This window comes from Sciurus carolinensis, unplaced genomic scaffold (genome assembly GCF_902686445.1).
Source record: "Sciurus carolinensis unplaced genomic scaffold, mSciCar1.2, whole genome shotgun sequence".
In the NCBI taxonomy this organism is placed as follows: Eukaryota; Metazoa; Chordata; class Mammalia; order Rodentia; family Sciuridae; genus Sciurus; species Sciurus carolinensis.
In genome coordinates, this window is record NW_025920147.1 from 758,920 (window position 1) to 781,509 (window position 22,590).

The 22,590-nt window shown below is 35.8% G+C and overlaps 1 protein-coding gene across 1 annotated transcript; it reads right to left on the bottom strand.

The window, feature by feature from the left end:
* Positions 1-17,520: 17,520 nt before the first annotated feature.
* Positions 17,521-18,798, bottom strand: LOC124974421 (vacuolar protein-sorting-associated protein 36-like). The gene is given in 2 exon segments (XM_047537698.1): positions 17,521-18,165; positions 18,168-18,798. Coding segments are annotated over 2 exon segments (1,077 nt in total). The 3' UTR covers positions 17,521-17,719.
* Positions 18,799-22,590: the final 3,792 nt, after the last annotated feature.

The window sequence follows — 22,590 nt, forward strand, 5'->3', positions numbered from 1 at the left end:
TTTAATTTTGAGACAGGATCTCACTAAGTTGCCCAGGCTGGCCTTGATTGTGATCCTCCTGCCTTAGCCTCTCCAGTTTCTGGGATTTCAGGCATGTGCTACCACGACAGACTGAAAACTATTTTTACTTGAGTAGTATTGTGATTTGGATGTGAGCCATCCCCCAAAGCTCCTGTGTTAAGACAGAAATGTTCAGAGGTGAAATGGTTAGATTATGAGAGGTGTGACATAATTGTTCCATCGTAGTTTGAATGGACTGATTCATTGGTAACAGTAGGTAGGTGGGTCCTGGCTAGAGGACCTGGGTCACTGGGAGTGTACCCTAGAGAGGTGCGTATTCCTTGCAACCCCTTCTCTGTCTCCTCCTATCTCTGTCTCCCCCTATCTCTGATTCCTAGCTACCATGAGTGGAGTGGTGCTCCTCCACCATGCCATTCCACCATGATGTGCTGCCTCACCTTGAGTCCAGAGCGACAGACTTGGCTGACCATGGACTAACCCTCTGGAACTGTGAGCCCCCTATAAACCTCCCCTCCTCTAAGTTGTTTTTGTTGTGTATTTTGATCACAGTGATGCAAAACTGACTAGCACAGGCACATAAACATATAACTTTGTACTCATACTGTGCTTCCTTAAGTGCCTAGACATTTTAAATTTCTTTAATAACCAACTTGGTGAATAAAGTGCATAATATTACTATCTCCATTTTACTGATGAGGAAATTGACAGGTTAAATAACTTCCCCAGACTTGCTTATCTACAAAACAGAGTCAGGTAATCTAGAAACACATTTTATGCACACTATACTGCCTCATTCTGGTGAGTGTTGGTGATCTCCATAATGTAATACTTCCATTTTTGCTTCTCATAGGACTATTTATAAGGTTTATTTACAACAGCATCCAATGTTCCTTTTGGTCTTTGAAAAGGTATCTTGTGGAGTTAGTCCCTTATTTCTTTGATGCAGTAAATTCAAAAAGCAAACTAAGGTCAATTTATATGCCTCTATTTGATATTTTTTTAAGGAAAAATTACTTATCCTTGTGGGAAGATTTCTTCCAAGTTAGTGGGTTTAAAGGCATTTAGAGGCAAATGACTATTAGAGAAAACTACAGAAGAAAGTTTTTTGCAGCCCCAGAAAATGAGAGGAAGAATTTAAGCAATATTTTACTTAAATATTTGATTTATAAAATAATAGTTGGAGTAAAGAGAATCTTATTATGTAGTATTTTTAGTTGGGCTATATAAACAATGGGGTATTCAATCCTTTTGTAAGGGATAATTTGGTAACATTTCTTTTCTTTTTATGATGAAGATTTTCTAGGTCTTTCTAACTAATAATATATCTTCCTTTAGTTTATGGTTCAAAATAAAGAAATTTAGAGAGCCCTTCATATTTGATTATACAGTTAATTCTCATTTCTAAGGAAAAATGGAGAAAAAATTTTGTAGCTCTATTTTATATTGATAAGATACTGAAGGCGCATTGGGAAACTAAAAGGCATGTCCTGGGGTGGGGGGATAGATAGGTTTTAAACTTCCCTCTTAAAGGTAGGGGTCCTGTTGCTTGATAGGTGACTGCAGCATGTACTTTTTAGAGCAGAATGCCGTGTCTCAAGGAGTAGGATAAGACTGACTGCATTCACAGTCACCACGCTCAGGTACTGTACCTTATGCATGGGGGCCAGGAATCTGGTTGAGTAATTTTGATCAATATAGTAGAGATAAGTATGGCAGAAAGGAATGGAGAGAATAGTGGAACTGTTGCAAATTATTAGGATATGGATGTAGGAATTTGGAAAGAGATTTACTGCAAGGAGTTGGTTTACTCAGTTATGGAGGCTGGGAAATCCAAAGTATATAGCTAGTAAACTGGAGACGCAGGAGAGCTGAAGGTAAATGTTGTGGTTTGAATATAGATAGTGTCTCCTAAAGTTCCAGGTATTAATGGCTTGGTCCCCAGGATGGTGATTTGTGGTAGTGCTATGGCCCTCTAGGAGGGGGCCCTCATGGAGTCATTGGGGGAGTATTCCAGAAAGGGATTGTTCTCCCCACTATTGCTATTGGTGCCTTCACTGGAGGCTCAAAGCAATGGGGCTGTTCATCTTGGACTGGAGCTCCATAACCATGAACTTATAAAACTTTTTCTCTTTATAAGTTAATTTCCTTAGGTATTTTATTGCAGTAACATGAAACTGGCTAATATAGTGTAGTTCTAGTCATAATCCCAAGGCCTAATGGCCAGGAGAGCTGATGGTATAGATTCTATTCTATGTTTGAATTAAAAAGCAAGAGTAGATCAATGTCCCAGCTTGAAGTCTGTCATGCAGAGGGAAACAAATGACTCTTTCTTAATCAGACTTTTGTTCCAGTTGGGCTTTTGATGACTTGAATGAGGTCCACTCACACTGGGGAGGACAATCCACTTTACTCATTCTACCTACTCAATTGTTAATTTCATATACAACCTCACAGCATACTCAGGATGATGTTTAACTGATTTTGTTGTGGGAACCCTGTGGCCCCATCAAGTCACCACATAAAAGCAACTTTTGCAAGTGTGATATGCCTCTTTTGCCCTCCTGCATTCCTCTAGTCTTCCATAAAATGGCACAATTGAATCTGGCTGATGTGATAGGAATTCGCAACTGTGTTTTGATCAGGTTAAAGGAATGCCCAGAACTCTGCCATCAGGTAGTAGAGAAGACTAGTTGACCTCAGGTTGTATCTTATGTATAGATTTTGAATATAAACCATTCAATATAATTAACTACCATTTACACATTTAGTATTCTTTAATAGATGAAAATGACAGTGTTTTCCTGTTCTTAGAGAGCTTATAATCTGTTAGGAGAGAGAAATCTCTTACTAGAAAAATACTATGCTGAAAGTTAAAGGTAAAGATAAAAATGAGTGTTGATCACTGTGTTCACATGGAATGGGAAGCTGAAGAAGTGAAAAGATGAAGACATAAATTATCAATGACAAAGGCATAAATATTTATGAGTGATCAACCTGAATTAAGGTCATATCATGTATTGGATGACATCAAGAGGTCACTTTTACTATTTTGGAAATTTTGTTATGTTTTCACATAAGAGAGGGATATACACATAAGAGAAAAAATGTTCCTGATAAATTATGCACCATAAACATTTCATTAATACAGATCACAGAATTCCCTTTGGCAGCATTGTAAAAGGGGTCAGTTTGTATCTCAGTACTCAGCCTCCCACTCTTAACCCATTTTCCCTTTGAACAAACACCTTTTTCTTACTCCATGGGTCACTGCCCCAATTCTTGCCCCTTTTCCTATTAGGCCTTATCTGTTGGGGTTGGAGGACTTATAATGACAAGAAGAGGCCCAAGGGTAGGTGCCTGTTTTCTCTTCCTCTCCCTTTTAACCCTAAGCAATTACTTTTCAAAGAAAATGTTGGTTTTACCTTCATAAATGTCTAAGAAAACTTGCACCAGACAGTTAAACAGGCAAAGAATATTTTATTCAAGACTTCTGAAATAGGGTCAAGACTACTGCAAAATAGGACAGAGACTGAACTCAACTCTGAATGCAAGAACAGCAGGACATTTCTAGTGAATGGACAGAGTGAGGGAGTAAGGGAGTCATGGGTGGAAATGACTAAGAGGAAGTTGGTTATATATCAGCAGTGGGGAAAGAGGAACTTAATTCGATGTCAATGTTTGGGGGTATTTTTGCTAAACTGACTTAGTAGGATTCTTGAGAAAACTTGGTTCAATAGGATTCTTAGTTAAAACTAGGATACATTCAAAGGACATGTCCTGGTCAAGAAAAGGGCTCAGTGGAGGTCAAGGAGTGTCCTGCTGAACAGTGAGAGGGTGATTTTGGTGTAGCTGAATGGTGTTAGGAATGATGACTAATATTAGTTCTGACTTCAAAACTTCAGTGTTTGAAGCCCTCCTGTTCCTTCTCTTTAATGGTAATAGGCACCATAACTACCACTTCTGTAGTTCCAATTGTGCCATTCAGTGTATTTTATGGGTCAGCATATTTTATCCTTGCAATAGGCCTGTGAGGCAGTTCTCATCCATACAAGAACACCAGAGCTTAGTAAGGTGGGATAAACTATTCAAGGTCACACAGTTGAGATGGGATTCAACACTAGAGGCCATGCTACTCATTGCCAAACTATACTACCCTATTGTGAGGCTCTTCCTCCTGCAAAAGAGGACAATGAGCCCTCCCTCAACAGTTCTTTCCCCCTCTCTCTCCTTTCTGGAGGACACTCTCAGATTTCAGGGTCTATTCTCCCATCTGTATCTGAATTTTTATCATCCTCTCTTCTTGGCTACATGTTGATGATGCTATGCTAAGGATGCTGGACAGGCTCTTCTCAGCTACCTGGCCAATATGAACTCTTCACATCCCTTTTTATTTTTAGTTTTTTGCAGCACCTTGTGTATGCTAGGCAAATGCTCTACCAATGAGTTACATTCCCAGCCTAACTCTTTACCTACTTATAAATATCATTCAAGTACCATAGAAGAAAGCATGATGATATATAAAAACATACAGAAACAACTTCTTGAAGTGGGAAAACAGAGAAAGACTGTAATTGAAAAATCCAGGTTTTGAGCAATTACCTATTAGTGTATTTGCCAATGTACATGTATCCTACATGTTATAAAATAACATGAAAATAGGTTGGTACTGAGGGAGATTAATAATACTGAGTAATTAGTAACTTAAGAAAAAAGTTTTCGTGGTTTGGATTATCATAGAGGATGATTTCAAATATCAAATTGGGTATTTACTCTTTCATGGATTCAAGTTTGATTTGACAAAAGAATCCTGGAACATTCCATTATACCCTTGTGTTTTGATATCAAAACAACTGACATGGATCAAGAGCACTTAGGGTGTTTTGGATTTTTGAATATGTTTTTAATTTAAATATAAAACATCATAATCTTTGAAGAAGAGGGACCCTGCAATCTGCTTTGTAAACAGTTGTTTGTATGATTTTCATGCTTAAATTAGAAAATCATTGCTCTGGTTGATATAAAAGTATGTTTTTTTAAAAAATTTAAATGTAACTTTAATGACAGCATACTTTAATTTGCCATGATTTCTTGAACTGATTAAAATGGATTGAATAGATCAAAGAACAAAAAATTTCATGCTTAACTTTAGCTTTATTTTGTAAGAGTCTTAGAGAAATCTGATTAAATTTCATTTGTGTCATTTTGAAAGTATTCCTCTTTCCTTTTCTCTTCTTTCATTCTTGAAGAATAGCCATGAAATGGCTCAAATTGTCCATCTGAAAGATTGGGCTACAACCTGGAGATGAGCCATTTTGCTGGAATCACTATTTGCAGAAACATATAGCTCCTAAACAAGCAGAAAATGTTCTCATCTCCATCAGAAGCAGGTGTGACCCAACTGGAAGGTGAGGGTTGCCATGGCCAGAGTGAAGCCTTCAGACACTCAGGTGCTTGAGAGTTGGCCTGCCATAGGCAGTGGATGCTGGATTTTTCTGTAGCCAAGACAGAGAACTTTCTCCTGAGAAAGTGAAGTGCTCTTCAAGTTTGACTTGACAAAAGAATCCTGGAACATTCCATTATACTCGTGTTTTTTTTTTTTTTTTTTTTTTTTTGGTGCTGGGGATTGAACCCAGGGCCTTGTGCTTGTGAGGCAAGTACTCTACCAACTGAGCTATATCCCCAGCCCCTACCCTTGTCTTTTGATGTCAAAACAACCAACATGGATCAAGAGCACTTAGGATGTTTAGGGTTTTTGAATGTTACTCTCACTTGTTTCTTCAGAAGGGGTATTTATCTTAGCAATTAGAATTGGATTTTACAGTCAGATTGCCAGGGTTTCAACACAAGCTGTAGTATTTTTTTTTTGCAGGCTGTTTTACTTCTTTGTGCATCATTTACCCCTCTGTAAAGTGGAGGATGATAATTGATGATAACTGTACCTCCCTCATTGAAGGGTTTCATGATGATTAAATGAGATAATGCAGGCAAAGTAGTTGGAAATGTGCCTGGCACACAAGCAGTGCTGTGCAAAGGTTAGTTAATGTTTTTTGAAATGAGGAACAAATTGAGCTGTTCACATTCAAATGATGGACTTCATTTGGAAAAATGTTTAATGCCTAAGTTTTGAAGATTTTAAAACACACTGAATCCAGCTTAAACTGCTATGTGCATATGTATGCCTGTTTTGGGTGCTGCAATAGGGTAAAACAATGTAAATCCAGCTATTGTTGATTTACCTTGTGATCTTAGGGAGAAGAGAGTAATAAAAGCCACAACTAAGGAATACAAAATTTCATCAAAAATGTGTTTTACCTTTGGTAAGTTCTAATTATGGAGTTGGAGTTATCTTCTATTATGTTCCACTCCAGCAATGGGATAGGGAACCATTTTGCCCCATTTTGGGAGAACATTTTTGTCCCTATAATGTTATATAAGCAGAGTTTAGTTTCTTTGACCCAGTTCCTCATTTGGATGGTACAGAAGGAAGAACTCATGATAGGCAGGTATACTACATGTTATTAAGGTCCTTGGTATTGAGGCAAGACTGCAGAGAGGAGAGGAGCAAGACCTTTCCCTGAATTATATGATAGGAATTTAGGGTTAAAGGCAGGAACATTCACTGACAACCCTCCTTCCTTTCCCAGGAGAGATTATATATACCAAGCAAAGTACTTGTTCCTTATTCTCAAGATTGTGTTTTAGCTAAATGGCAATGCCTGGAATGTAGTCACCAGCTGACTTAAAACTGACCTACCTCTCTTTCTAATCAATTGGAAATGAACTTGGGGGAACAGATAAATAGGATTATTTTTCTTTCAGATGAGAAAATATTGTTCTTGTTAGCCAATGTTCTTTTCTAGCAATCTAATCTGCCTATTTCTCAGTAAGCCATCTCTTATCTCTTGTTCACTTTAAGGTACTATTAGGATACAATAGTCTCATGCTGGAACCAATTAGGTACTTAAACATCACTTTCCCTGAACTTCTTGATCTTACTGAAGCACAACCTTAACCCTTAGTTATATGACAAGTGAAGATTTTTACATAAAATTATATAAAAAATTAAAACATTTGAATATTTAAAACAATTTTCTGTGACTCCCATACATTTCTTCATGTCCTACATATGATACCAAAATATAGATGAAGATTAGACTATTAATGATTAAGAAAAGATTGTGGTATGGGGGAAGAAATGATGGGAGAGTAAAACAGACATTATTACCTCATGTGCATGTATGATTGCATGACTGATGTGATCCTGCAACATGTATAATCAGAAAAATGAGAGATTACACTTCATTTATGTATAATCTATCAAAATGTATAAATTCATTCTACTGTCACACACAATTAACTAGAACAAATAAAAAAATATAAAAAAAGATTGTGTGATTCTTGCACTTAGTTCCCTACTCATAGTTTTTTCCTTTAGTTCTATGCTAATTTTTTAACCCCTAATGCTATTTTATAACTCTGATGTGTCTTATTGTCTTCTAATTCATTCACTGTTCCTTTAATTTCAGGCAGACAGCACCTGCCCACTTTATCATTTCTAAGAGAGAGTTTTTTGGTGTGTGTGTGGGTGTGTGTGTCCAGAATGAGCCTTGGAATGCACCTGGAATAGAAGTGAAGGTAAGGCATGTAGTCAGCAGAGCAGACCAGCAAAACAAAGAAAAATTAGCCTTGGTGGGACACATGGAGATCAACAGCTAAATTGAGAGTGAGGATTGGCACTGCCTTCATTGCATTATTTATTCATCCCAGAAAGCTCTGCAATCTACTGTTATACTGAAGATTTAGGAACAGGCTACCAGCACCAGTCACTCGACTGGATGAATATATTAGTTGTCACAGGCAGCCAAGGAGTGATCAGAAACAAACACCTAAAATTCCCCTCAACCTTGGGGAGCAGGAGACCCCAGAGAAGACCCTTTACTCTGCTGCTGGTACTGCCAGGAAATGCAGAAAGGTGAGCAGTCCACTAGGGGGTTACAGTTAATTGGAAGAAGACAGAGAAGCACAAGATTGAGTGGTGTTAGTCCTTAGGATTTTGAGTGAAGATAACAGAAAATGATCCTGATAGAAACACAATATAGATTGGAGCAAAGAATGTTGTGGAACAATGTTTAGAGTTATTAGACTTTGGTGTTGTCTTTTTGACACTAGAACAGTGCTTGTCAGCATAAGAGCTCAATACATATTTGTATGTTTGTAAATAATCCTTTAATTCATCCAGAGGCACTAGATTTGACCTCAGAATTAGAAACAGTGTGAAGTTTTTTTTTTTTTTTAAATAAGTCTTTGGAGTCCATTTAAGAAACAATAGATTCAAAAAGAAAACTGATTTGCCAGACATGGGTTCTGTTCTAAGAAGAAAGATCTGTAAGAATCAAAATGAAACTCTGAACAAAGTGAGACATGGAATTTATGTTATTGCATTAGATTTAATTAAGAATGGGACTAGGTGAAAATCACTTCTACTGGGAGCATTGGTAAGCAACTATAGAACATGATCCTGCAGGAATTCAATGGTATATGGTTTAAAGCATCTGAATTCAGGTGAGAGGGACCTGCTTAGAGAAACAGATGAATATTATAGGTCACTATCTCCAGACAGGCGAACAAATGTCTGTTTTCCTTTCCAATGCCCAGGTTTAAGCAAAGAAGGGAGTTTTTTGACTCCTCTATTCAATTCAGAGGACATGAAGAGAGAGAGATGAACCTTTTGAAAGACTGAAACCCAGGGTTCCAATGTGGCCACAATTCACTCTGCATCTTTTATTGATGTTTCTTTCAAAGTGGAATTAATTATTTTATGTCAGCTCTCTTCAGGAGGAAGAAACTGAAGTTACTAGAAGAAAACTGGCTTGTATTTTTCTAGTTTTACCACCAGAGGGAAATTGGCTCCCTTTTCTTGATTCCAGTTTAATAAAATGCTATGGGAAAGGTACGCCTGCTCTGACTCAGGTCATCTTCTCAGTCATGCGTTTATGGAGCTGAACTGGTACTATGATTTGGATGTTCTCCAACGGATCATGTGTTGGATGCTTGGTCTCAGTGTGGTAGTGCTGAGAGGTGATGGGAGCTTTAAGAGATGGGGCCTAGTGGGAGGTTATAGCGAATATTCTGTAGCTCTCTGGTTTCCTCTTTTTGTATGAGATCTCTCTTCCTCTAGTGATGCCATCTGCTATTATGTGATGTGGCCAAGGAGGACCTCATGAGAGGATGGATAAATGCAGCTGCCTGTTTTTGGATTTTTAGCCTCTAAAACTGTGAACTAAATAAAGTTCTTTTCTTATAAGCTACCATGCCTCAAGTATTTCATTATAGTAACAGAAAATGAACTAATACAGGTCGTTTTTGGCAGTTACAAGCTTAAGAGGGGAAGCAGTACCTAAAGAATCATGTTTTTTCTTAAAAAGATACCATGCAAATCAAATCTAGATAAATTAACTTAGGAAGAAAAATGAATAGTGACAAAATTAGGTCATATTTCATATAACTTTATAAAAAAACACTTCCATCTTCCATTGTGCTGATATATTACAAATTGGAGGAGAGTATATTAAACTTGGAATAGAATGAGATTTTATTTTAATTTCTGCAAATTAGTGACTTATCCTTGTATCTCAAATCTCAGAACATGATAAAATAACCTTATATATTTAACAGATTAATATACATATTACATATCAGCATATTCAAATTATTATGCATCTTATGGTGAAAAAAGAGCCATCTGATTACATAAGAAATTAACATAAAATGTGTCCATAATGATATTGTCTTAGTCTATTTACTACTACCAGAACAGAATACCTGAGAATTGGTAGTTTGTAATAAACAAATTTATTGGGTCATAGTTCTGGAGGCTGGTAAATTCAAGATTGGCAGGTTGGCATCTGGTAAGGATTATTTTGCTGCATCGTCCCATAATGAAAGAGCAAATAGCAAAGACAAAGGGGAGATGGGGGGACAGGCTAAACTCATCTTTTACAAGGAACCCACTCCCATGATAATGAATACACTCCCCTGTTATCAATTTGTGAGGGTATAGCCCTCATGTTTGAATCACCTTTTAAATGTTCCACTGCTCAACACAATCATATTGGGGATGATGTTTCTACCACATGAACTTTGGGGGACACATTGAAAATAGAGTAGAAATCAATATAGTTAGTGCCTTTTAGGTATTACTGATAATATTTTTTTAAAAAATTCAAATATAGGTTTTCCTTTGACAAGATGTAGCACAATTTTAAGTGAATCTTTCCATATCAATTATTATGTACATATAGAATTTATATTGAAATGAGTTTATAGAAACTAATACTAATACAAAAAAATCAGTTGTAGTTCATGTATCACTCATTCTTCAATGAATTTCTCTTCCTGGTAAAATTTCTGATTATGTCAAATGTATCTGTAAAATAAATAGGAAGATTTTTAAATAATCAATAAAAACAGTTTGTGACTTTTTAATCACCCTTCACTATTTTCAATTAGATTTCTCCTATCATTCTGTTAGGAAGCGATTAATATGGAGAGTCTTGTAAGTAAAAATTACATGTCTATGGTGGGATTTATGATTAATTGTAAATTTAAGACAACTTGATAATTGTCATATATAAAACTGTCATAATATTAGTTACTTTTCTTCGTAAAGATAATTTCACTGATGGTATCTCCTACAGTTAAATTTAATTTTACAATGCCTATTAAGTGACCAATGACTCATTTGTAAAGGGTCAATTCTTAATATGATTAGGAGAAAAATGGGACCATCGTATTTGCATCTTAAACAGGAAGTCTAATATAATTCTGGAGTGTGTGATTGTAGTTCTGGAGTATGTGTTTTTGTGTGTGTGTATAAAGAATAGCTATTTCAGGGTAGTCTGGGAGAGTTCATGACTTAAAGAAATGAATCTGAACTTTGTGTCTCCCTCCCTTTTATTTAATTACCTAGACATCAATTTATGGCATGTAATCATTGTATAAGATTCAGTCAAGAAAAAAGAAAAGTCCCATCATAAACATAAAAAACAAACAAACAAACAGGATGTCTTCCCAAAAGAGGTTTTTCACATCCTCTAAATCATGCATGTCATTCTGGTGACAGTCATGCATTCAGAATTGAGAAAACAATAACAAAGCTTAATGAGATTTGTAATTATAATAAAAAAGCACCTCACGTGGCTAAACTCATTTTTGCAGTCAATTAAAACTCTATGGCAGAAGGGATTTGAGAATTAATAGCATTTTTCTTTCTCTCAAACAGGAAATTGAACAGACTTTTCTGTAGTTGACTGTAATAGACTGAACAATGGTTCCTCAAAGATGTCTGCATCCCAATCCCTGGAATCTGTGAATATGTGACCTTATATAATAAAGAGGATTTTCCAAATGGGATTGAGTATTAGGATTCTGAGATGGTGATAAATCCTGGATTTCCTAGGTAGGTCCAATGCGGTAAGGGTTTTTCTAAGAGGGAGGTGGGAAAATCAGAGTTAGATTTAGATGTGGTAAAGGAAGCAAGTTTGGAATGATGGGGAACGGCAACAACCAGGGAGTTCAGGTGCTTCCAAAATGAAATGGAGTCTTCTTTAGAGTTTCCAGAGGACTGAAGTTCTGAAGACAGAACTCTATGATTTTTAGCCCCATAGACTCATTTTGAATTTTTGACTTACAAAATTACAGGAGAATAATTTTTCTTGTTTTCAGATCACTAAGTTTACAGTAATTTATTACAGCAGCAACAGGAAACTAATGTACTAAATTTTTGCTGCAGTATTTGCATGGAAATTTTTTCATCATTTGGCATGCATGAATAATAACAGGGTAGGGTCAATTAATTTTATACTAATTGTTTGTGATGCCAGGCACATGAAGAGTCAGGCTTTTCCCTAAACCAAATTAATGCCAATTTGATTGTGTACATAATTAACTTATGCATTCAACAAATATTTTTGATTGTGCCTACTGTGTGCTGATTATACATAAGAGAGCTCTTTTTTTTGTTAACACATAATAATAATACCTACCTATGGGGTATTATGGGTGATATTTCAATAGATATATAATGACTTGTGCTTTCATGTAAGAGTGGGAAAGAGGACAGTATCAAGTGAATAATGTTCACTTAAATTCATTATGTGGTTATATGGTGTAAGATGCTTAAGGTGTTCAAAACAGTAGAAATTGATTTACCCTGGTTAGGGAATGTTTTCTCAAAGAAATATTTTTTATGTGACATATATAAGATGAAGAGGAGAGAATAAAACCTTTTGGTCATTTAACTTTTTTAAAATGAGAGATTTGAGAGAAGATTCATGGCTTTTTAAATAAATCTGGTTGCAACAGGGAGAAGGAAAAAGAAGAAATAAAGGAATGTTGGTTTTCAGGAGGTGTTCATTCAGTCAAAGAATGTGATCATATCATGTTCTGAGCAGGACAGTGTCAGTGTGAATAAGGAGTCAAGAGAAATTTAAAATTCAGAATTTACAGAAAGGGGAAGGGAGGGAAGAATGTGAAAAATCATTAACACATAAACCCCCAAATTAAGCAATAAAGAAAAACACTAGTACTACATTTATTTTGCAATATTTCACATATAAAGTTTTAAATAGAATATGAATGAAAACAGCCCTTATAAAATACAATTTATTTTTATTGATGAAGTGTAAGGAATTGTTTTGGGACACAGAATTATAGGTAGGACACAGACTGCTCTGTGAGAGGCTGTGTTCATTATGATTAGAAGCTTGGGCCTGATCCTGCACCGTGACATACTAGAGAATGAATTTTAGACAGAAGGAAAGATTTGTGCTTTAGAAACCATCATGGAAAAAAAAAAAAAAACCAGAGGCTGTATTGTAAACAGGAAAGAGGGAATTGTGAGAGGCACTGTGTCCACCAGAGGTGAAGTGCTATGGGTTTGCACATGCAGAAGTTCTTTGGCACCTATGTAAGCTCAGTAGTAATGGCTTCAGTTTCTCCAAAGATCTAGGATGAATGGTGAGGCCAAGAAGAGCTCAAGCATTCAAGGGGTGGCTCCTAGGAGGGTGGGGAGAGGTAAGATAAAAATGAGGGAAGACAAAAACTGTAAAAAAAAAAAAAAAATGAGGGAAGAGACTGCAGTGGCTTAGCTGGAACCTTCCAAATATCTATCTTGGGTCTGAACATTTTGGATTCACCTTAACCATACTGGACAAGAGGATAATGGTACCTCTAACTAAGGTAGATAATATAGTATAACCCATTGATGTAGAAGGGGGGTCATGAGTGAGAAATTTGAGATAGCTATTTACATGATACCCTTCCATTTAAATGGTTTCACAAAATAAATATGATATCATTGGTAATATCTATATTTGTGGTACAAGTCAGAATGAAAATGTAGGACTTTATGTGAGAAATGGGATGTTATTTCATTCTAGATTGAATAACACATTATCTACTATATGACTACTATACGGTTTCCCTATTGTGATGTTTTATCATGAATTCATAGGTTTATTTTCAATTTCATTTCAGTAATTCCCCAGTGGTTGTATGGAACTTGGTTCCTATTTAGAATCTCACTTTGTGACTTACATACTGACCCTGGGAACCAGTGGTGTGGTTAGGCTAGCTCTTACTACTAACTCATAATGAGAGGATTATTAAATGTCAGAAAATTTTTGACCCAATTGTTAATAACATAGTTGTATCAAATATTAAATTATATAAACTAACTAAATTATAGTTAAAGATAAATAATCAGAACTCAGCACTTCCTAATTATTTTACTACATTCTTCTATTATCTAAGTTCTTGAGGTGATTTACACCTGTAGTACATATTATATGGTCAAGATTCTATATAATGTGCTGCTGCATATCTTTTCCAAATTCCATCTTTATTGTTATCATTTTTGTTAGTTTGATATCAGTCATAGTAGGAGTACTTACATTATGAAAATCAGAAAATGCAACAAATCAGGACATGATTTATTATTTTGTTTATTGTGTAGAATTAAGTAAAGTGAATGAAAAATGTCAGTGGTATATATTTAAACTTTGTGTGACTGTAGTCATTACATTGCCAATAGCAAAAAAAAATGAGAAATACTCTGCCTTTATTCAAAAAAGTATTGATTGATTCAGTAGTTTGCATAGTCATTGAATGAGTGAATTTCCAACTTACATCTCAGTTTCACTTTCATCCCAGTTATTAATGTAAATGGAGACATCAAAAAACATTCCTGGGGCTGGGGAGATAGCTCAGTTGATAGAGCGCTTGCCTTGCAAGCACAAGGCCCTGGGTTTGATCCCCAGCACCGCAAAAAAAAAAAAAAATATTCCTGTAAGAACTGTATTCATCACTGATACAAAGTTAGGTCACTGATACAAAAAAAAATATATATATATATATATTAAATATATATATAAAAAATATATATATAAAATCTGAGAATCAGTGACCTAAAAAATGACCTATACATAAAAGTGTTATATATCTATTATTATTTCTAAGTTGTGTGATATATATCTTTTTTTTTTCATTCATCCAGTAAATTTTTATTGAATGCTTACTGTGTGCCAGACCCTGTTTTAGGCTCTGGGGATATATCCATGAACAAACCAGATAAAAATCTCTGCCCTGTGGGGCTTACACTCTAGCTCTATCATAAGGGTTGGGATCACCAGTAAATTTACATAAATTCAACCACATGTATTTGCAAAAAGAAAGATACACACATTTAAATAGTGTAATTTTTTTTTCCTGTGATGCTGAGGATGGAACCCAGGTTCTCACACATTCAAGGCAGGTGCTCTATCACTGAGCCACACTTCCAGTCCTAAAATAGTGCATTTATTAATGCTATGAAAGTCCATTGTTGGTGTGCAGTTTTATTATATATTGTACTTACTATATGCATAATACATTCATATCTACATATCACTCCACAGGGACTCAAACTGTAAGACTATGAAGAGAACTTTATTGGCAATTTAAGAGATTTTCAAGGATCATGTTGAGCATGTTCTATTTTGTCTTTAGGCACAATCTGTAAAACCTAACCACCTTATAAGTTGTGACTTCATTGTACCAAAATAAAGATGCTGAGATTGTTGGGCAAAAGGGAACCGTTTTAAATATATGAGTAAGAGTGATGACATGATGAATCCACATTCTGATGAGCTTGGTCTAGTAACAGGGAACAAGAGCTAGCACATTCACATGAACACACATGGTCTACCCACTGTGGAATTCAAATCCAGCATTAAGGAAAAAAAAAAAACCAAAGACAGTCCATGACTCATTTCCCATATTTAAAAGATAAGTAAAACACTAAAAGCTTGAAGTCATAAATATTTATAAGTAAAGCTTAATTAAAAATTCTAAAAGAAAAATTCTTAAAATACTGGCTTGGTATGACTAAAAGTTTATCATTTTCACATGTTTTTCACAGAGTAATCATAAAAGAATACCAAGTTAAGAAAATCATTTTAATATTTTGCAATCATTTTACTGTATGTACATTAATACCAATCATTTAACCTTGAAAACAACCTTCACTTATAGAATGTAAAAAATTTTTTCTTGACAGGAAGTGACTAGAAATAGTCCATTACCACAAAGCTACAAAGAGATTTGTGCTCCTATGAGCAAAGTTAGGAAAACAAAAATAATTATAGCAGTGATAAGCACCAAGGCAGAACTTTTTTGCACTTAGGGCCTGATTAGTTGTATCTAAATATAACCTCTAACAATAAAAGACAAAATAACACCTCATTTGGCAAAAAATAAAAATACAAATGGACGTCTGGAAAGTGAAGAATGCCCATTTTAAAAATAATAAAATCAATTGTACTTATTGTTTAGTTAGTGTGACATCTGTAAAGTATATTCATGTCACTTTTCTTCCTCTTTATTTCACTTTAAACAACTCAGATTGTTCCACTTTTGTTCATCTATCGTCACATTAAAGTAAATAAATATGTTGAATTATGTAGGCTTGCTGTAATGAAACCCAACTATTAGAACTAGATCCAGCAGCTCCAACAACCTTATCTGCAAATACTCCAACATGTGAAACAGATTATTATTTATCTGTTATTATTTATCTGTTCTGAAAAGTGTCTGTTGATGCCTTGGCCACAGCATTCCCATGACACTGGAGAACAAGCAGCAACAGACACTTTTCAGAACGGGATCAGGGGTTGGGAATCCCCTTATCTGTGGCTGAGGACCTCGGCACCTCCCAAGGGGGCATCTGCAGTGGCTTCTATCTCATCCAGTGGGAAAGTCCTGCAGTGTGCACCTGGGCACCCCTCCTCCTGGTGCCAAGGGTTTTTCCCATTCATACACTATCCCCTCTGGAGAATTGGTCAAAATCATCACTACTCTTCTGTGTCCAACTCAGTCTCAGAAAAGGGTCTCCTGTCCCGTGGGGTCCCTGAGTTGGAGGTAATGCTGATATGCTGCACGCTGTAGAGCAGTAACACACGAAGTCGGGCAGTCTACTTTAAGATTCAAGCACTCTACAGGCAACAGTAGCCAGTTATTGTTATCTTGGTAATACCTTTTACCAAGACAGTTCACACAATTTATAATGCATAGGGCAAAGAAGAAAAAAATATTTCTGGAATATGATATAAATATTTTTTTTAAAGTTCAGTGTTAAGATTCCTTAAGGGAGGAGAAGCAGGCATATTACTCTTCCACTTTCTGTCCCCATCCTTGGCTTCCAGGTAAAAGAGCACTAAGGTTCCTGTGAAATTAGCTAAAGGTTCCCACTGCCCTTCCACCCATGGAACAATTCCAGGGAATTCCTAAGCCATCTACCTCCCAAATTTGTAATAGTTTAACTCTGGGCATGTCTACACAGCTCTTTAATTCAGTTTCAAAATCCACAGCATTTTTTAAACAAAATGACACAGCTGCATTCTTTAAATGTCAGCCCTGAAATCACCACTTAAAAAAAAAAACTACTCAAAATATAAATGGAAGTCAAATAAAATTTTTTCCTTTTAAAAAATAAAAAAAGTTTTTGCTGTGCTAGGACTTTAAACCAGGGCCTCATATATGCCAGGCAAGCTCTCTACCACAGAGCCACATTCCCAGCCCTCTCCTTTTTTAAAGTTATTTTATTTGGTCCATTGAAGACATGCCCACGACTGCTTTGAAAAGCCCTTAGGAAGAGCTTTATGGGGCATACTGCAGTTTGATTATTTTGTTCCAGTGTTGTCAGGTTCTTATACTACACTGTAGCTATGTCTTCCTTCAAGAAAACTCCCCAAAATGGGTGCATCAGACACAGAGGAAAACATTCATAATTCAGTGAATTTTAGTCATACCAAATTAATAATCTAACCTATGCAAACATGCAACTTCTCTTTTTCCTCCTTCAAGGACTTAAATTCCCTTCTTTACTAAATGGTTACTTTTGGGAACCAAATTAAAATCTACTTTACTTCAAGTTAAATTCTGCACAACTATAGCATGATTTTAAATTCATATTAGCATTCATTTTCTGTATTTTCCTTTATGTATCCTAAATAAGTTTCCAGAACCATAATATTTAGGGAGAGATTAAAAGATTTTTATCATTCTAATAAATTTTCAGTTTATCGGGGTTTATCTCTTAGCTCAGTGTCATACAGTCTACCAGATATAAGTATGGACAGAAAGTATTTCAAATACAAAACCTTTAGCTCTGTGTCATAAATAAATTTGGGTAAAACCGCAAGCCTTCTACTGAGTCATCTCGGCAAAGATGACCCATCTTCTCTGCAAGCAGCAACCTCTCTTTGGCCAGAAGGACAGACATTCCCACGAGCTTAGCAAACTCTTCTGATGTTAGGGATCCTTTTTCTGAAACTGTCTCCAGGGCCGAGGCCACCATTTCCTCTTCCTTGTGGGACTGAAGGTCAATTACCATGACACCACTGTCAAAAACCTGGAGCCTGAGAGGTAATTTCAGTGCTTCCAGCATCTTGCATGCATTCACTAAATCTTCTGGTGAGAGCAACTCTAAAGGCACCTGCAATATTCCAGCCAGCTGTTTAGCCAGCTGCATGTGGTACTGTGTTCCTGAGTCGTAGGTTTCCCTGGTGACTGGGTTAACTATTCCCATGCTCAACAAGTAGGACTTAACCTGATGGTCTCATCTTCTGTGATGTCACCCTGCTTCTCTTTAATTTTATTAGCAATTGATTTTGATAACTCCACCATTTCTTTAGCCTTGATCATTAGCTTGCTAAGGTCTTCAAAGACCTCAGAAATGTTTTTGTCAGTTTCTTTTCTTTTTTCTTCCAGTTTCCTTTCAATACCTACAATTCCTACAGCTTTTACTCTTCCTGGCTGGGGTCCTCTATTTGTTTGTATCGACTGAGAAACTGGTATATTCTCCCATCTTCTCTGGGTCATTTCCTCTGATAAACGCCTGTAAAACTCAATCTGGCCATGTTCTTTGAAGGAGAGTTTGATGTAGGAGTTTTTACTACTCTGGAATGGGCCAGGTTCTTTGGTTGGATGAGCCACTATTTTGGCACTTTTCCCAATTCCAGCTGCCTGTTCCTCAATGAATACAATGTGGGACAGAGGAACGGTCATGCAGCACTCATGATTTTTCTGATCTCTCCAAATCAGTCGGTGGGTACTAAGAAGGAGGGTTCCAGCATCAAATTTTATCTTCTCCTCGCCGTCGTAGATTCGCACCCCGCGCTGCTGGATCACCAGGGTCTTGTTGATCTCCAGGAGGCCGCTGGTCCACACAAAGCGGTCCATGTGGCCGGCCTCCGCCGCTCGCCAGCGCCGGCGCTCCTAGGCCTTGAGCGGCTCGCCGGGCAGCCTGTGGCGCCCCCTGGCGGTCGATATATATCTTTATACATGTAAAATTAATAATAAACATGTACCATGTATATATTCAGTCTATTTTTCCAGAGAGCTTGTTAAACATTTACCTGCAAACTATCGCCTGGAAGTATATCTATAGATGATATTGAAATTGCCATTATTCAGTTTAAATTTAGAACATTAGCTTTACTGTAACAGTTCCAGCTGTCCTAATTCTTTTCTGTTGATTCTAACCATTATGATAATGGCTGAAAGTTCTCCAGGAAAGGTATGATCTGGATAAATCTATTCTGGGTATCATTTCAAAAAAGATGTACTTTCTGTTGTGTAAATCTGATCTTGAACTCAGCCTGTGTCTGCTGGAGATACATAGAAAGAAGGAATGGACAGACACATTACAATCACCCAGACCCATGTGCTTTGTGACTGCAGACTTGAAGAATTATGGAGTGATACAAAACATGGCAGAGACTGAGGATGTCTGGTCCACAGAATGAGTAGCTGGTATGAGTTTTACTGTAGTCAAAATGAAGAAGTAATTTCTGGAGGCTACAGAAATTTCATATTTAATAGGTAAGTATGCTACTTTTTAAAATTTATTGGAAATCTAAACTTTAAGAGAGAAATAAAAATAAAAAGTACACTGAGATTCCATCTCACTCCAGTCAGAATGGCAATCATCAAGAATACAAGCAACAATAAATGTTGGTGAGGATGTGAAGAAAAGGTACACTCATACATTGCTGGTGAGACGGCAAATTGGTGCAACCACTATGGAAAACAGTGTGGAGATTCCTAAGAAAACCACCATTGATCCAACCATTCCACACCTAGGCTTATATCCAAGTGACTTAAAATCAGCATACTACAGTGATGCAGCCACATTAATGTTTATAGCAGCTCAATTCACAATTTCTAAACTATGGAACCAACCTAGGTGCCCTTCAACAGATGAATGGATAAAGAAACTGGTATGTGTGTGTATACATACACACACACACACACACACACACACACACACACACGGAATTTTACTCAGCCTTAAAGAAGAATGAAATTATAACATTTGCTAGTAAATGGATGGAATTGGAGAATATTATGCTAAGTGAAATAAGCCAATCCCAAAGAACCAAAGGCTGAATGTTTTCTCTGTTATGCGGATGCTAATCCACAACAAGGTGGGGGCACCGGGAGAACAGAGGTATTTTGGACTAGACATAGGGGAGTGAAGGGCGGGAAGGAGGCATGGAGGTAGGATTGGCAGTAGAATGAATCGAACATTATTACCCTATGCATATATATGATTACATGACCTGTATAACTCTACATCATGTACAACCAGATGAATGAGAAGTTATACTCCATTTATGTATGATGTGTCAAAATGCATTCTACTCTCATGTATAGCTAATTAGAACAAACAAACTAATTTAAAAAAAAGATTGACATTGGGATGAACAAATGTAACCTTTCAAGAAGATTTTTAAGAAAAGTTCACCCAACAAAAAATGATTACCAACTTAGGTGGATGTTGAGTGTGATGCTGTGCAGTTCTGTCTCCCTTATTTCTTCTAAAAAGGTTGTAATAAGGTTACTGTGTATTCCAATAGGGGAATTACTGGGTAGAGAGTAAAGTTAGCTGGTACTTGACCCTGCTTTCCTATAAACTAAATAAGTTACTAATTATGAATTATGGTTCCTTGTCTGTATAACTAATTACCTTCAAGGTAAATTTTTCTTTCCCACCCAATGCTGATATTCTTTATTGCTATAGATAAATCTTTGTGAAATTTCTTTTTAATATTTCTTAAAACAAAACAAAATAGTACTTCTCAACATATACTGAATATCTTGTGAATTGAAGAGATGAAAAATATAGTTATGTTATGCTCTAGCATCAAAACCCTGGGCTATTCAATCCTGGAGAGATGTCTGAGGGTGACATGAAAAGAAGTACTTTTTATGAAACACTCTAAGCCTAAAATTTATTCTTTTGCTAAAATTCAGGCCAACCATGTTGCCAAACACATAATTTTATAGTGTTTTTTATGTCATTTCAACATTCCTTTTATTACTGGGATGACTGCCTAAGAGCACATTTCTCCATGCATGAGTATGAATCTTATCATTATCCTGCCTCATACATACTGTGGTTTGGATACTTACTTCTGAGCTCCAATTTTTTTTGTTGTTGATAAAAGTAATTACATTTTGTACCTTGTAATAAGTGGTTTAAAATGCTGTATAATTATTTTGAGAACACAAAGCTCAGATTTTAGAAAGATGCAATAGTGTGGCTACCATTTATTAAGCACATAGCTATAACAGAATATGAGTAGGCATTTTATATATTTATCTCATTCAAATTTCATATAACCTGGGTAGATATTATCAGAAATTTGCTGATAAAGAATCTGAAGCTGAGGACATAGATAAGTCACTTTCAGGTAACACATTTAATAGATTGTTGATGAGAAATCAACAACTATCACATTGTTAATTACCACTTGGTGCTTCAAATTCTCTATAATAAATTGAACTTTATCCTTTTTTAAATATAATTATGGTATATGGTGAAATTATCACAATTTATATTGTTTTAAATTTTTTTATTTCTGTATTTTTATTATGCAAATTTAATTTTGTTTTGTTATTTTTCTAAATTTTTGTTACCATCAATAATAACTGTGGAATTGCTTTGTATTTGTTTATTTCCCATTTAAAAGTGACTATATCAATAAGTATACCCATTTAAAAATGGATATACATCATGAAATTGTCCTGCAGGGAATATCTGAGGGTGCCTATTTTTTTTATAACCATGCCAACATTAGATATTAGAAAATGTTAAATTTTTTTCTAATCTAGTACATAAAATGTTTTATCTTCATTTTATTTCCAAGTCCTTCCTGCACTAGCAAGAACTCTTTAAAAATTTACTCTATGCATTTCATCTTTCATAATTTTTAATACATTATTTTTGGTGTGCTTATTTTTATTTTTATAGTAGAAGGTTATTAAAGGAACTAGTCTTTGCCTATCATGTATAATGTAAGTACTCTTTACAGCTATTTTATTAGCAAATTTGTTCTATTATTTTTTCTGTGCAAAATATGTAAGTATTTATAAGTTGAAAAACAACAGTCTTTTACTTTATGGATTCTGATTCTGGTGTCATGATTATAAATGCCTTTCCTATTTCAACAGTATAAAAATATTTCAATCTCAATTTAATGTGGGGTATATAAAGTTATGAATTTTCTTATTAGTTTTTGACCATAGCTCCCGTTATTAAGTTTATTAAAATAATGTTTAACATTTAATTAATGCATCATTTTAATTTTATAATCCTACTTGTTTAAAAATATCAGTTTTTTCACATAAATCAAAGTTAGCAGGCAGAATCAACTGTGGAGTAGCATGATTGTCTATTTCATATCTGTGAGAACACAAATTCTTTCTCTGTCCTGCCACCTTAACGTCTGCCTCTCGAGACAGTGGTTCTATTCTTTATCAGATGCTTTCCTGTTCACCTGCAGAAAGACTGACTGAAAGAAATTCTTCCCAACCATGAAGTATAACTCCTTTTCTCCAGATTGGATTCATGATTACCACAAGACTACTCCTGGACTAAAAACAGTTACTAGGAGCCAGGCATGGTTTTTAGTGTGCCCAGACTCATCAGAATCTATCCTGAATTTGAGAATAGAGTCCCTGAAGCAC